The 16,978-nt window shown below is 41.9% G+C and overlaps 1 protein-coding gene across 1 annotated transcript in view; it reads right to left on the bottom strand.

Moving 5' to 3' along the window:
• Window positions 1–6,640: 6,640 nt before the first annotated feature.
• nherf1b (NHERF family PDZ scaffold protein 1b) overlaps window positions 6,641–16,978 on the bottom strand; it is a 26,997-nt gene continuing 16,659 nt past the window's right edge. The window contains exons 2-6 of the mRNA XM_032538718.1: window positions 16,442–16,615; window positions 13,556–13,709; window positions 11,348–11,391; window positions 8,161–8,280; window positions 6,641–8,043 (exon numbers count right to left, since the gene is read on the bottom strand). Of these exons, the coding sequence (XP_032394609.1) occupies window positions 7,906–8,043; window positions 8,161–8,280; window positions 11,348–11,391; window positions 13,556–13,709; window positions 16,442–16,615 (630 nt within the window). The 3' untranslated portion in view covers window positions 6,641–7,905. The remainder of the gene's footprint in view (window positions 8,044–8,160; window positions 8,281–11,347; window positions 11,392–13,555; window positions 13,710–16,441; window positions 16,616–16,978) is intronic.

Raw genomic sequence — 16,978 nt, 5'->3', positions numbered from 1 at the left:
ATTAAAGGATCTCTTCAAAGAAGGCTCCTCAGTATTCTCACATTTGCTGCTCCCAAAAACACATTGCTCAGATGGATTGATTATGCACCACCTACAATTGGGGGTTGGCACACAGTCATATTTGACTTACTGCCAATGGAATATCTAACATACAGATTCAAATGTAGGGTGGATGATTTCTTTAGGATCTGGACCCCTTTCTTTAAATATGCTGGTAAAAGACTTACAACTATTGTATTAAAAGGGATGATAGATGGCAATGAGGAAAACTGGCTTACTGATGTTTTTGGGTTGTAAGGTTGGATACTATTTTCTTTATAACTGTTCTTTCTTTCCAGATATGTGTTTGCTACATCACTGCCAGTTGTAATGGGTCTGAGCATTTCCTTATGTAAGTGTGTTAATGTGTATGTAGGTGTATGTACATACACTTAGATCCATGTCTACCCAGTTATGCTCTCACAGTTTAAGGTAGGGAGACAATTTTCTCTGAGTGTATTGTGCTGTGTATATCACATGACAAGTTTTCAGAGATGTGTTCTTTTTGTGGCCATGTTGTTTTGTTGTTTCTATTCTGTGTTTATATCAAAATGTAATAAACACATTATTAAAAAAAAAAAAAAATGTAATTTACGTTGTCTAAAATGTCTGGGTGTGTGTTGTGGTGACTAAGTATTTCTAAAATCCTGGCTACGGCCATGCAAAGAGAGCAAATAACAATGAAATGTGTGGTATAGAATTCTGTATGTGGTACTTCATTTTATCAGAATCATTGCAGAAATCCTTATGCTGATGAGACAACGAGAACATGTGTGCCCATTGTGTGTGTTAGACCCCTCTCTGCTCCACCGTGCATCTCTTTCTGGCAGGTTAGCTGGAGGAGTTTGGCATTCTCGGAGCTTCAGAGTATATTTAACACAGTGGCTCCCCTGCCGGATGGCCCTGCCATATAGGGGCCTGAGCGCAGGCAGGCTGGGAATGACTGGGTGCACATGGGCTGGAGAAACAGCAGCGATGAAAGGATGACGACTGAGTGTTGAGCAAGATAAAGGGGGTCCACTTTAAAGAAGTTGAGAGAGCGAGACGTGAACAAGAGAGTGTTTATCACGCTGCTTTGCTTGTTTTTTATTGACCAGCTGTGGCAGACATTTTTCCGGCCTCGTAAGCAGTTTGTAGGACGAAAACAAATTGCTGCTTTGTTAAGTGATGTGGAGGACTTAAAGATGATCCAGCTGCAGGATCAATTGCATTTGATTGGTGGCTTTTATCAACTGATGTGTCTTTTGGAAAACCATACAATAAAAGTAAACAACCCCAACCACCCAAAAATGTCTGTCAGAAGCTGTTGGCAGTGTGAATGCAGGCTGCAATCAGAAAAACAAGCAGCCATGTGAGAGAGCATTGAAATGTGACCTTGTAGACACAAGTGTCAACATTTCGGAGCTTGTCACAGTATGTTCAAGTGTGAGTGTGAGACGGACAGAGAGCATGGTATGCATCAGACAGGTGTGTGTGTGTGTGTGTGTGTGTGTGTGTGTGTGTGTGTGTGTGTGCGTGCGGGCATCCGAGTTGATTGCACACACAAGGTTTGTGTGTGTTTGTTTGTGTGTGTGTGGTGTGTGTGTGTGTGCGTGTGTGTGTGTGTGTGTGTGTGTGTGACATGGTGTGTGGTTAGTTAGAATGGTGCTAAGCTTTAAGTGCTGTTCCAAACCAAACCCTATTCCTGGATTTACACCATGGTTCCCAACTCGCGGCCCGGGCCAATTGCGGCCCGCGGGATGATATTTTGTGGCCCCCTACTTGACATCAAAGTTAGTGTTAGTGCGGCCCGCGCGTTCTAAAACTTTTTGTCATTGCGCTTGTCACTTGGCTACCGTAGTAGTCTCCTGACAGCGGCGTAACGGTTGTCAAGCTAGCTAAGTACTCGTTGCGGCAAATGCCTGAGGTTTGACAATGTGATGTCTGTTGTTGTGAAATTCACCAACCATATCAGATCTAGGGGCTTATAGCACCGCCAGTTCCGCGCCCTGTTTGGAGGAATAGTTGTTGTTTTTTTTGGATACTTGATGCGGCCCAGCCAAACCCACTCTACTTTCAGCGGCCCCCAAGTAAGTTGAGTTTGAGACCCCTGATTTACACAAACACCACACACACACACACACACACACACACACACACACACACACACACACCACCACACCCCACACCCACACACACACACACACACACACACACACACACACACACACACACACACACACACACACAGTCAAGTAGTTATTGATAAAGTGGCATGATTTTTTCAATAAGTTACAAGTAACCCCTCCTTCGAACAGTGATTGTCCAATCATAGCTTAGCAACTCTAAATAGGCAGGCATGATGGAAGTCAGTCTTTGGTTTTCTCCAGGATTTATGGGGCTGCATTCTGGAATTGACAGACCTTTCTCCACAGCGCTGAGCTGGCTACACCACACATACATTCTAGAATAGAAGAAAAACAACACTCTGGCTCTGGTTTATATTTCTTTAAACCAATCACAATCGTCTTGGGCGGCGCTAAGCTCCTGGTGCAGCCACGGTGCCTCTGCAAAATAGTCTCAGGAAGAAACTTGTTTTGGTGGAACATTTGCACTTAGTGTAGTGAGCTCTGGGATGGCTAATTCCCCACAAAAGGAAATGCCACATAAAATATTAAATGAAGTTAAAGGAGAATTCCAGTGGATTCCAACACGTAGCTCTGTTGTTTGTAAATTCGGATTGCTGTCAGTAGAGAGAAAAACTAAACCAATCTGTGCTGTCTACACCGTGTTACCCCCCTGCTAGAGTTAGTACCCAACAGGCTTAGACAGGGCAAGTTTTAAACATGTTCAAAATGTCATTACAAGTGTCAAGCCACGTGCAGTGATTCCTTCCGAGTGAACACAGATGTGGCCCAGCTAACCTATAAAGAGTAGGCCAAATAAAACTAGGTTGGCATAGCATTCAGAAACACAGGCTCTGTAATCATATTAGATAACAGTGCAATAAAACCAGGACACTTTAAGAGAGCAAGACAAACCAATGGTTCATGTTCATCAGGCAGTGATCGTCCTCCACGGCGCCCTCTGTAACAGAATCCGATGCGTCGGTTCTCCCTGCCGCAGCAGGCTGCAGCTGCCCCCGTCGACTGCAAGGTTTCCACCCTCGCTAGCTCACTTCAGATGATAGGCCATGCTTATAAAATAAAACCTTCTCCATAAGCGGTGGGCAAGCACATCTGTTAGACAGTCAATGTTAAACATTTTTTGGGGAAATCTTTACAATCATTTACAGAAAGAATCAAGCAGGCCTGCCTCATTACACAATCCACATTTTTGTCACAGAGATGCCCGATTCACATGGGATTTGGTGAAATATGGTAATCTGCAACTGAATGTTTACTTACAAGTGAAAGACATGGCAAATTTGCACTGGATTAAGATCACAGGTGAGATTGTTATAAATTATTAGAGGTCCCCAGGTAGTACTAGTCCCGTGTAAATAGGGCTTAAGTGTTGTGATTGCAATTGTTCATTGGTTAAACTATTTAAATTCTGTCATGTACAAGCAGCTGCAACGCATGTCATTAACCAATGGCAAACGGCTCAAGGTGTATGCTACCTAAGTAGCTAACAACCACATCCCACTCGTGTCACAGTGTGCATGCATTGACTCAAAAACACTGGATGCAGATAACTGGATGCAGTCAGAATGTAGCGGTCGGGGTACAGCTGAGGGCAGGGCTACAGGATGGTGACCCCAAGGCCCATAAATCACCCGCAGTATGCTCCAGTGCTGGAACCAAAAGAGCACAGTGCTGAAAGAGGAGCCAAGTAAATAATATAACACTGAGTCCATCACTGTTGCTCTGGAACAATTCTCTGTGGGATCCCATGATGGGCACTCACAGCAGAAAACAATGGTCGTGGCCTTTTAAGAAGATAAAACATGTGCTTTTTAATATTAATGCTAGAATAAATTATGATTTTTGTTTATAAAAGAAAGAAAAACTCATGTCACGGTCAAAGGTTTAATTGAAAAGAGATATGTTGTCTATGTTGTATGTGTGAAACTAGTTTTTACTGTTTTTAATAGTCTTGAGAAATAATGTAATTGACAGTGTAAGGGGTCATGGCTGCAAAGGACCGCCAAAATAGTTAGCTGAACAGAAGGTCTCATTTCTCCAGAGCCAGTTGACAACACTTCCTATTAATAGTGAGGATTGTCCTTGGATATTTTTATAAAAGGAGATGGTGTGTGTGTGAGTGTGAGAGTGTGCGTGTGAGGAAAGTAAGGCAGAAGGGGATAAAGCTTTCTAAGAGAAGACAGAGGGAAAGAAGCTCGTGTTACAGCAGCACTGCTCGGCTAATGCGTCAGACTTTGTATCACCTTCCCCAAATCTCCTCCTTCATCCTTCTCCGTACACTTGATGTCACTTATTCCATGTTTCTCTGTTATTTTCTCCACACGCACATACTCATGCACGCACACACACACACGCGCACACGCACCCACACAGGTCTATTTTTAGCATGCTGTGGGGTTTGAAGGTAGAGTTGTGTCAACCCCTTGTCTCACCCCAGCTCCAGGCCTTACAAGGACCCCCGGCAGACACTGTTACCTAGCAACCGGCTGTGTTTGCGCCTAAGCTGTGAAGGTCCAACGCACGACCCGCACCTGCCCTTCATCATCTTAATTATTAAAGTCACCATCCCCCATCCTCCTTCACATCATCATCATGTTGATCGTGGTTCGGTGTGCTAATGCAGCACAAAGGAGAGATGTGAAGTTATATAATGTATGAAAATGCATTTACTTGCTGTACTTGCTGTTTGATAAGAAACAAGGATTAATATTTGAGGATTCTTTGCTCTTTTCCTTTCATGTATGAATTAAATTATTTAGTGTGAACACTTAAAAAGTACTTCACCATTTTAGCATTTCACTCAAGATGGACAGTTCCACGTATTCCTCTTCCTTCTTCCTACTAAAAACTGGCGCCTAAATTACCCACAATTTAACTTGACTATAAGATTCGGGTGTGTTATGCTATTAGCAGCTGATAAAGAAAGAGACGAGGAGGTCAGGTAAGTGGTGACTAACCACTTTCTTTCTTTTTTCTTTTTAAACTTCCGACTCAACAGAAGCTGACTTAAGTGACATGACAGCAATATCTTAAGAATATTGTGAGTTGATATGTATTACAGTATCACAATATCAAGTTCATACATATATATATTATTACTGGGAAATATGCTTTTCTTGATTTTTTTTTGCCCAGCGTTAGATGAGAAGATCATAAACGCTCTCTTTGTATTCAAAATAGAAAGCTAAACTGCTAGTAGGTTGTTAGCTTAAAGGCTCAGCACAAAGACTGGAAAGAGGGGCAAATGGCTAACCTGGCTCTGTCCAAAGGTAATGAACTTTGCGTACCAGGACCTCTGCTTACTATTTAAGATATGTCTTGTTTGTATAAAATCGGCTAACTGGGTCCCCGTTTTCAGTCTTTGTGCTAAAATAAGCTAACTGGCTGTACATTATTGGCCTTTATTTGCACAATAAAGGGAATAATGGGCCCCAAAGGACTGACTTAATCCAGCGATAAAAGTCATCATCATTATCTCAACATTCGGCTTTGAAGTTATTATGCCACACACCTTTGAACATCATCCTTCATCCATCATAATTACACGGTTACTAGGATTCTCATAATAGCCAATTATAACAATTATAACAATATAACAACATCGTTATTATCTTTCTATGCCAAGTCACCATTTTATCCCATTTACCCCCAATGTCCATCATGTCCAATTAGGTTGATGATCCCAGTGAGACACAGGGGAGCAGCAAAGAGCGTGACAGTGAGCTGTGATAGTGATGGCAGGGCTAGAAGGAGAGCGGAGGAGCAGAAAGGTCGAGGCCATTAGAAAGAGACAGCTGCTGGAGACAGTGACATGTTGAAAGACAGAAGAGGAGCACAGACTGCAAGCATGAGTCCTGTGAAAATATAAACACAACAATAACACTGAATTTGCCAGTGAATTAAGGGTGAGAATGGGGGGTGATGTGTAAGTTAAAGGAGCAGCATAAGGATGCTGATACTTGGAATTATATTTTACATTGATGGGGTCAGATTTAAAAAATTAAAAATCAACTGAATTGAGGCCTCCTGGTCTAAAGAAAGGAGATGGCTTTGAATGCGAAGGATTTTTTTTTTACTCTAATTGATCCCTTTTTTTCAACCTTGAATTAGCAGATCCAACAGTTTGAGCGAGCCATTTCTGGTGTGGTTTCAAATAAAACACACCAGGTTGCATCTCTGACCACAGATCAGATTTTTGTGTTTGACCAATGGGTCTCACAGAGAGAATTGAACAGTTTTCTGTCCTGTGTGAGTCAATTTTGACACAAATTTGCAATAACAAATATTTTAGCATTTAGCAATCCCTTAATCTTTGGTAACTAACGCGCTGGGTGTCAAACTGGCTTCTAAATAACAATTAAGAACAGCTTGGTGCTACACACACACACACACACACACACACACACACACTTTGACCTAAGAATGCCAGAGACTTTTTTTCTCTCACAAAACTGATAAAAAACAACTTCACTGGATGATGTTGTTGTGATGACCAATTTATTACAGTATATAAATTGCTTACTTCTTACACATAAGCTATAACAAAACTCTGCATATAGTTAAATCCTTTAGAAAAATCACTCTTCTTAATAGTGGACAAATGCACTAAATCTAGTGAAGCACAGACAATTTGTAGAAATACTTCATCTCGAAGTTACATAATTATGGTTTTTTAAGACATTGAAAGAAATGTGTAAAAATCTCATTTCTCAAGGAGCAATAAAAATATTCCATATGTGAACTGAACGGCCATCCACAGCAAAGTGAGGACGGTATAATTTACTCATCATAAACTGTAGTTCACATTTAATAAAAGATGATATCATGTATTCAGACAAAGTGTGGATAGTAGTGTTGCAAGAAACGATAAAGCGGAACTCGTTTTCAATTCAGAGTGGAATTCATGTAAAAAAAAAAGTAAAAATGTACATGAGAGATACATAACAGAACCCTATTTAAAACACAGTTCTTTCCAGTTTAAAGCCATCAGGACGTTTCTTATTCACAAAAAGGGCTTTAACATGTAAACTGAAATCTACGCCAATAAAACATTACTGTTCAGTCAGATGTTTGATCCCAACAAACTAATAAAAAGGTAAACTAGAGATATTAATTAACTGATTGTCTGGTTGGGTTAACTCACGTTGTTGAAGACACTATGATGTTTTAAGTGTTAGTAGAAAATAGACAGATAAGCAGACGGAGGAGCATGGCCATAAACTGAGCATAACGATCAACTCCACAGGCACCAGACTCTGGCCAGCAGGGACTGTCAGAGTCACACACGCACGCGCGCACACACACACACACACACACACACGCACACACACACACCACCACACACACACACAAAACACACCCACACCACACACCCCCCACACACACACAACACACACACACACCACACACACACAAACCACACACACACACACACACACACACACACTTTTCAACATTGTCCAGTTCTCTCATTGGCATATACATCTTTCATTGTTAGTAGCACATTATACATATATAATATCTGTTTTATAATATGTTTTATAATTCATATACATGAAGAACATACTATATTTTACAGGCTTGATTTGTCCGATGCCAGTAGTTAAACTGCTCTTTTTAATGTCATGACAATAAAAAATATCTTGCTGATGTCTCTTTGTAAGAATCAATATAAATCTGGTGTGTGTGTGTGTGTGTGTGTGTGTGCGTGTGCATGTGTGTGTGTGTGTGTGCGTTTGTCCTATAGGTTGCTGAAGAGTTCATTTTTCTTGGTCCAGTCCATGGGCGGGGCTCTCTTGTTGGAGCGTTTCTGGTGGGCGCGCTCTTTGACCTGCTGCAGGGACAGGTTGAGTGCTGGGATGGCGTCTGCGATGAAACGCTGATGAAAAAACGGGAACAAATTATGAAATGAAGCATAATGAATTATGTTTATTTAAAAAAAAAAATTATAAATCATATAAAGTTGTTGTGCTGCAGGATATTTCCTGAGATGTACCTCGGGTGGGGTGTTAGCGGGTGGGGTTGTGAGCGAGGTGTTGGACGAGGCATTGGATGGAGAAGGACTGACTGACAGCTTTGAGTCCCTCTCTGCCTCTTTGGCCCCTCTACCATTCACCTGGGAACACAGAGACTCAGCATCAGCATCGCTTTATAATTAGAATATCAAAATCATTACAGATATAAACATTTGTTAACATGGTAGACATTTACAAGGCAGTAACATCACTGTACAGTCCAACAAGTGTGATTGGGAAACTATTTTTCTTTCCCAGCCTTGGTGCAGCACTAGACTTTACCACAGGGGGGCAACCTTGGATTTGAGTTGGTTTTTCTAATGAGTACACGTTTACCTTAGCTAGAAGCACCTATGAAGTGTTTCTCTAACACATAATTAGTTTAAGAAAAGCTAAATATATGGAGGTATATGTAAATAAGTAAGACAAATCATTGGTTCATTCATTGAGGTTCATTCTTAGTGTTTTTACGGTCAAACATGTCTGCTAATTTAGTGATGTGGGAATAACAAATAAGAGGTATTTAGTACATCTGTGGGATTTCCTTGGAATATATTCGGCGAGAAAGCAACAGCCGATTAAACTTTGTTTTGTAAGAGTGTCGAATGGTGAAATTTGAGAAATCCTGCTTCTCTACCTGGTTGCGTTGCTCATCATTTGATTCAGATTATTTCTTTCCCCCAGCGTTTTGTAGTAGTTTGAATGAGTTGCAAAGGTTGCAGGAAGAGGTATTTTAAGTCCCTGCAAACTCGGTATTAGTCTCTCCTGTCAAAAAAAATGGACTTTGAACCCACCCCAACCCACCACCCTTTAAAGACCGCATCTTTTACCTCACGACTTCTCCCTGACCTCTGGAAGCCCCTCCCCCACCTCCCTCCCTCAGCTCATCAACCCTTAAACAAGCATCTGTTACCCAACAATATGAGAACATGTAACTTTACTGCTGCACATACTGTCCCTGAGCTACGGGAAGCCGCGGTCAGGCTTCACTTGCCCTTGCATGTTTGGCCAAACGCCTGAGCGGAAGGCAGCCACGGTTGGCACAGTAGAGTATTTTAGATGGTGTTTTAGTGTCTTTATACAAGTCTGGACTTATCTCATCAACACTGATTTACATCCAAGTCTAGTGTGTCCACCTGGGAACAAGACACTCTGGTAACCTGAGAGACACTTAAAAAGCATTCCTGTGAGGTTAGAAAAGCACAGACACATACATAAAGCTTGTGTTTGTTGGAATATACAGTTAGACATACACAAAAGGATTTCCCTTGTGTGCTTACTTGTTTGTGTGTTTTTGTTTTTTGCTGTTATTGAAGAAAATGCTGCTGCTGTAATAACAAAATGTCCTCGTTGTGGGATGAATACAGTATAATCTAATCTAATCTGATCTAATCTTTCTGGTAGAGAAATAAATAAGAATATTTATACCACTCTTACATCTGTATTTCAAATATGAAGCCACAGCCGCTTATGGCAACAACTACATCTACTAAAAAAAAAAATTCACTCACCAGCACCTCTAAAACTCTAATTCATTTCTTGTGAGTTGTTTGTGTATAAATGAAAAAAGTATAAAAATAAAAATGTTGTGTTTTACGGAGGCGTTATTCTCTGACTATTTCTTGGCTGAGAGCAGTAACATCCTGGAGTCTCAGAACCAAGATACATCTGTCACATAACCATGACAAAATAGCCATTTGTCATTTTTAAGGTTTGTTCAGACAAAAAGTGAAACATATTTTCGCCTTGCATCATTCACGTGATGTGACTGCTGCTGATCATTGGTATTTATTTGTCAAACAGCTGATGTACCAAGTGTACAGATGTTAGCTTTGATGTAAAATGGAGAAATGGACGCCCAGACCGTGCCAGTGGGAGTGGGACTTGGTGTTCTTTCTGCTATTTCTCTCCGGTCTGTCTCCTCGTCCCTGTAAGTTTATGAAGCATATAATAGTGTTGCAGAGTTGAAGCACTTTTGTAGGCTAACCCAGAAGTTGGCATTGGCCTGGTCCTCTTTGACAAAAAGCAAATAGGATTTTTTTTATAGTAGAAAATAAGCTCTGTGGCAAACAAAAGTTTATGATACTTTTTTCCATTTCAGGCATCTAACCAAAAATCCATCCAAACAACCCATTGACTTCAAGACAAATGCAAAACTGCTAACGCACTTCCAGGTTTTAGAACTCGTTCCTGCTGCACTCTATGAAGCTCCAGGACAGGACAAAATGTTCCTTTAACGTTGAAACATTTTTAAATTGTGCAGACGCATCTTGGCGTTATTTTGTGTCTAACTGGATCCTACCATTGACTTTGTATGGGATTGTGTTGCCTTTGAAATTCCCTTTCATTCTGTCTGAACACACAATTCACTTCAGATTCAACAAACAAGATATTACAAGTATATTTCCCGAAATGTCCAGCTATTCCTTTAAGTCTGTGAGTAAGTACACTTGCCTCCTACAGTAAGTGGTGGCCATTGTGTCTCATTGGGATTACGCCCAAATACTTCAGCAGGATTAACATGAAGTTGATACATTCTTCATGTCTTGGCTCAAAAGTGTTGCTTCTACTTTTAATATTCTTTATATAAAAAACGCTATAAACTGTGGGTCAAGCCACTTAATCTACTGGCGGATTTTTATTTTGTACACACAATCTGTCCTATTTGAAACATTTTCAAATAATTGAAAGTTAATGGAGTACTTGCTGGGTGCGGTTTTCTACAAAGCACCATACAATGAATGCCAGAACGGTTAGACAATCAGAGGAAGTCCGTCGAGTACACGTCGCTGTGATTAATAACTCACTTCGCCAGCGTCTCAGTTCTCTGATGTGGCAAACCACACCTGAATGCCAAAATACGGCGTGTGTCTTTGAAACCCTGTGTGACCTTGGCCTGCTGGTCTGTGTGCCATATGAAGAGTTACAGAGTATTCAAAGCAGAATTCTTATTGTCCTCCTCTCTGTCAGGAAGGAGAGGCTCCATCAGAGAAGAGGGAAGTTGCTGCTGTGGGAGACAGACAGCTCTTCATACACTTCAAAGTTTAAATCCCACTTTTGGCTTCACTCTAAAGCAGATCTCCATACCAAATTATATCTCTACACTCTTTTTAGTGTCATCCTGCATAATGTGTATGTGTGATATTTTTGCCGCTGGTGTAATCTTACCTTCCCCTCCATTCCTCCATTAATCACAGGCTCAGGCAGCGGACCTGTAGGCATGAAAATGACACAAGAATCCGTCATTGGACTCCAAAAAAACAACTCTTCCCCTGTCTGTCAGGACTTATAGCATGTCATGATACTTGCAGACCTTCAGTCCTGCACCATCAACTCAACTCTGCTAGATCAAGAGTCTCTCAGCAGCTCACCTTTCATTCCACCAACACTTACTCTATTACATAGCGCGAGTGTGAGCAGATCATCTATTATTCACAGATGGTTCATCTTCTATGAGATGGGGCTCCTCCTGGTGCTCTATACCTCCCCTCATCCTCCAATGCATCCACAGACCCTCCACATATTAGATAGCTGTAGCGGAACTTCCTTACAGTTTTTCCTCATTGGCATACAGCCATGTTCGAACACAAACCTCATTTTTGAGATTTGGTAACTCATCACAGAGGGCCGACACATCTCTTACCTTCCATCCTTCTGATCTTCCACTCAGCCGAAAAAGTGTTTCTAGCTAGTGATGATGATCACTGGAGATAGCAGCCAGCCCTCCAGACTTAATCTGAGATTAGAGTCCTCCACAGGTCTTTGCTATGTGTGTTTGTGCCCCTGAGTCTGAGAGGAGCCTCTCCGAGTCCCAGTACAGCTCCAGCTCCAGGCTGAGAGGCCACTTGAAATGAGCGCCTTGGTAACCAAACAAAGCTGCTGACCAGTCGGGCTGCTCAGGGAGAGGCTGTGTGAGTGAGTTGACGTTAAAAGTCACTGAAGGCAGGTGCTCTCTGAGTGGGAAGCATGTGAAGTGCAGGCAGTTACCTGGGAAACGCCTCACTGAAATCTCTCTACTGTAGGGCGGCATAGTTTTTGATCTTGGACTGAAACACTGGAGAGTTGGAGAGTCCAGGAAATTATAGAACATCTACGTTTCATTCAGCGAAGGCAGTGCAGTGTCTCTTTAGTCCCAATGTGGTTCATCGCACAAAAGTACACAACACAGGACAAGTCACCCATCTGCTTACCGATAGATGTTCCGATAGATATACCTAATTTATTCATAAATGGAAACATTCTTTTATAACAGCGACAAATATTAACGGAAGAAAAATCTATTTCCTCTGTCCCGGATACAAAGGGCTGCATCTCCCCCCTCCCACAACCCCATTCTCCAACTGTTGCCATGCCAACAATTGGCGGCAGCATGTTTACATGAGGCATCTGAGTGGTACTCACACACTCACACACACACACACACACACACACACACACACACACCACCTGCCTGAGGATCTTTTTTCTGTGGAGGGACAGCCCTAAAACACAGAAACTCAATCACAGACTGTACTAGGGCTCCCCCTGGTGGCCGTGGTAGATATACCAGGACCTGTGTCATGTCAAAGTGCCTTTGAGCAAGGCACTAAATAACCATATCCGACCTGTTTGTGGATTTGGAGAGAAGGTCGCAAAAAGAAGATCCCTTGAATCAGTCATGTATTCATTTATTGATCTTGAAAGTTTATTAACAACCTTTGAAAAATCAGTTTGACTACGAAGTCTAGACAATGACTCTCTTATGGGACGTTTTTGGGAACTTTAGGGGCTCCACACTCTCGTGGCCTTCATCAGTGGATGGAGTTACCACAGGACGGAAATTTCACACTTACAACTTGTTGTTGAGCTATTAAACCTTTGCGAGAGAGAAAAAGATCGGCATTGAAGCCTTTCACGAGCAACACTGTTACTCTGATCTGTCTGATCTGATCTATTTATGTCTAAAAGATTAACTTTCTCCACAGGACTGGGGGGCAGGAAGTGGCTCAGCGTCTCTGTCTCTGTCTGCGTTTCTTGGCAGGGAGAGAAAAGGGAAAAAAAGTCATGCAGGACAGAATAGAGCGAGAGATAGAAACAATTTAAAGAGGAGAGAGCCAAGAAACTGTGACAGACCTCTAATCTGTTAGGAGTTAGGCGGAGGACAGGAGGAGGCAGCTTCTAGTGTCTACAGCATGTCTATAACTGACGATGAACCAGGAGTGAAACATTACGAGCTAATTGCAATCATTCACTCCATCCTTGCCAGACGGCTGCAGTTGCACTTGCGCTGCCTCTTGATGGTGAAATTGTTTTGTGTGTGTGTGTGTGTGTGTGTGTGTGTGTGTGTGTGTGTGTGTGTGTGTGTGTGTGTGTGTGTGTTTTGGGGTCCTCACTTACCGGTGAGGTGGTCCAAGTTGGGGGCCACTCGGCACTTCTTGAAGTAGGCATCTGTGTCAGGGTCCACAACCAGCAGACGTGCTTCACTCCCCCCGGCTTTAATGACTGCCACGACTTCTGAATGTGTCTTCCCTTCTACTGACACACCGTTCACCTGAGGAGAAAAAGAGATTATTTTAGTTTTTTTTACCCTGGTTTCCCATTTAATCCTGTGAAATGTTTCATGTATGTATTTAAATGTGTTAAATGAAATGATGTGGACTGTAATGCTGGATGTATGTTTTTAAATGTAGACCCTAGGAAGAGTAGCTGTGCTTAAGGGCACAACTAATGAGGATCCTATAATAAAATAAACTAAAAACGTTTTTTTTGGAAGAGGGCTGTCTTGTCTTTGTTCCCAGAGAAGTGAACAAACTGTTTCATCACTGTCAAGGATTTCTTTCTCAATATTATCACTTTGTCTGCAGGACAGGAAATCCTGCACGGAAAACGCACGTACGCACGCACACAAACACACACACACACACACACACAAACACACACACGCACACATTCTTTCAACCACTAACTTGCAAAACAATAACACGCTCAATACCCAAAAAATATTTCTTCTTTTATTTTGTCCCTTAAATCAACTTTTACCACCATGTTTACATGTGGTACTTTAACTCTGTGGTATACATTAAAATCAACATGTCAGGTGGCTCACTCCCACACCAGCTGAGTGTTCTGGAATAAAATCACCATGGGAAAGCATGTGAAAATGTCTCAAAGGGTGTGTGTGTGTGTGTGTGTGTGTGTGTGTGTGTGTGTGTGTGTGTGTGTGTTTAGGTCATAGGGTGGACCTGCACGTCCAAGCCAGTCCCACAGAGGAAGCTGGACAATAGCTGCTTGGCCAGTAACAGCAGTAACAATGGCTGTCTCCCCACAAAGCCCCGCTCCTCAGTGGGTGGTGTGGCTGTCTGGGGCCCTCTGGGGGACTGGAAAGCCCTCGCTAGACTCTCTTACAGACCCAAATCTCTATGGTACTTTTAATCCCTCAGTCCTCCTTTTCCTATGATTCTTCCTTTCCATTTCACTCTAGTTCTTATTGTCATTCACTTAGAAAATGAAGGATTATTAGCTCTGATTTAACCATGTGTTGAAATGATGTATTAGGCAAATGCATTGTGTGTCTTCTGCTTCTGCTAAAGAAAGTGGAAGTATGGTTGGTTGTATGATATACCAACCACAAGGTTTTATTAGAGGACAATACAAACATGGGCATGTGGCCTGTGGTATGCTTAAAGGTACAGCAGCGTCTCTCCTACATTAGCTCAAAATGTTGTCGCTGTTGAGCATAACAGTATCATAATGACTATTTTTCAAAATCTCAGAACTTTGAACAAACATTTTAATGACACACTTGCTGTTTTCACCGGAATTGTCTGAAGTTTATTTTGAGCATATTACATCTTCCTTTGTGATCCGGAAATTTCAAGAATTCACATTATAATTTTGTTTTTTGTTTTCAACACACATCACATCTCTCTGTAGGCCAGTGATACACAAAAAAAAAAAAAATCTGGTGGACAAAGCTGACCCCAGACCAGTTAAGAAGCTGATTATTCCAGTGTGAGGCTGCTCACAGTGACACTTACACCAGAGCACTCTGGGGGATTTCAGACCCCACACAGCGGCTGTTAGTTCACAACACATTCCTCTGAAAACACAGTTAACTTTGGGAAAAAGACCTGACCACTTCTGACTACCAGAAGGCCTAGTTGATACCACTGGAGAATATTTTTGGGGGTGGATTTGGACAAGTCAGATTACTGTTCTGTTTTAAAATAAACCCTTTTCTATGTGTGTACTTATATAGTCTTGCATTAGACCTTCCTCCACAGCGCTGAGGAGGACGTTCTGGCAACACACAGTAATTGGGAATGGGAGAAAAATGTGCTCGGGTTTAGTGGCTTTTTGTTCAACTACTCACAATCGTCATGGGCGCGCTTTGCCCCGGACAGAGGCCCAGTGCCGCTGCAAAAAGGCCTCGGGAAGAATCTTGTTGAACGTGTACGTTCAAAAGTAGTTTTAGTCGTGCAACAGAAAACTCAGATTCGACAGATTGTTTAGCTAGCTGTCTTAAATTACCCTGCAGAGATCTGAGGAGCAGTTTCGGAGTGTGAATGTGTGTGAATGTTTATCTGATGAGCAGGTGGCACCTTGTATGGCAGCCCCGGCCACAGTGTGTGAATGGTGAATGTTTCCTGTAGATGTAAAAGCGCTTTGAGCAGTTGTTAAGACTGGAAAAGCGCTATATAAATACAGCACATTTACATTTACTTTTTAGTATGCACTAGTTTGTCCGAAAACTGTATGATATTAATCCATATTTAAAGACCTAAAATTCAGCATCATATTAACTACAAGGTAACATGAGTGTGTACCAGGAGTAACACTGATTTTAAATTGGTATTTATAGTATTTATCTTTGTCTATTTTTATTGATCATGGAATTGTTTTGACAGTTGTGATAGTACTTTGGGTACATTGTCACACAGTGTTCTCCTTCATACCTTATAGGTGAGTCCTGATTACATGCCACACCATTCTTCTCTATTTTCATCCAAGTATTAAAAAAATCAATGCAGGCTGCTTAGAGCAAAAGTATGGCAGACTAATCAGGACGGAAATTCTTGTGTTTCTAATCAGTTACTTCTTATAAAGATTACTCTGTAACTATTAAGTTAAGAAGTAAATGTTGCTAATACTGCAAATGACTTACATTAATGATTCTTACATAAGACAAACATTTGCCAGAGTTTCTGAGCAAAAGATCAACTCACCAGAACAATAATGTCCCTCTTAGTACACCATACTGCATTCTCCTACTTCTTACAGTACCTGTACTATCCTGTCCTTGGACAGCAGGCCTGCCCTCTCTGCTGGAGAGTCTTCATCCACAGCTCTGATGTACTGGCCCGGACGCGCCCGCTCGCTGTGCAGGTTGAAGCCATATCCGTTCGGCCCTCGCTGGATCACACAGAGACGTGGCCGCAGTTCAGTGCACAACACCTCCTGGAAGAGACCAGAGGAGAGAAAAACAGATCCAGAATGTTAATACACTGTTTTGTGACATGCATTAATAGACCAGATCATTAGCATTAGTTTTAAAAATATCTCCACCATGGGTTCAGGAAGAACAAGAGGCACAAAGATTACGGATAGCTCCAGTGAATCGTTAACCATGAATATAAAGCCGAGGTTGAACATACAGGTGGCTGCTGCATGCTGATGTGTTGTGCAGTGTGTTATTAACAATCATGTGTAAACTGAAGCTGCTGTTTGACTCCACGTGACTCCAAAGTGCTCGCCAGGAAGGAAGAGGGTCTTGGAGGCATGTGATTGGAGGTCTGCTGGGAAGGTTTGTGTAGAATTAAG

The sequence above is a fragment of the Etheostoma spectabile genome, chromosome 15, assembly GCF_008692095.1.
Source record: "Etheostoma spectabile isolate EspeVRDwgs_2016 chromosome 15, UIUC_Espe_1.0, whole genome shotgun sequence".
In the NCBI taxonomy this organism is placed as follows: domain Eukaryota; kingdom Metazoa; phylum Chordata; class Actinopteri; order Perciformes; family Percidae; genus Etheostoma; species Etheostoma spectabile.
Note: the sequence above shows the minus strand (reverse complement) of the source record. Positions and strands in the feature narration are given on the sequence as shown.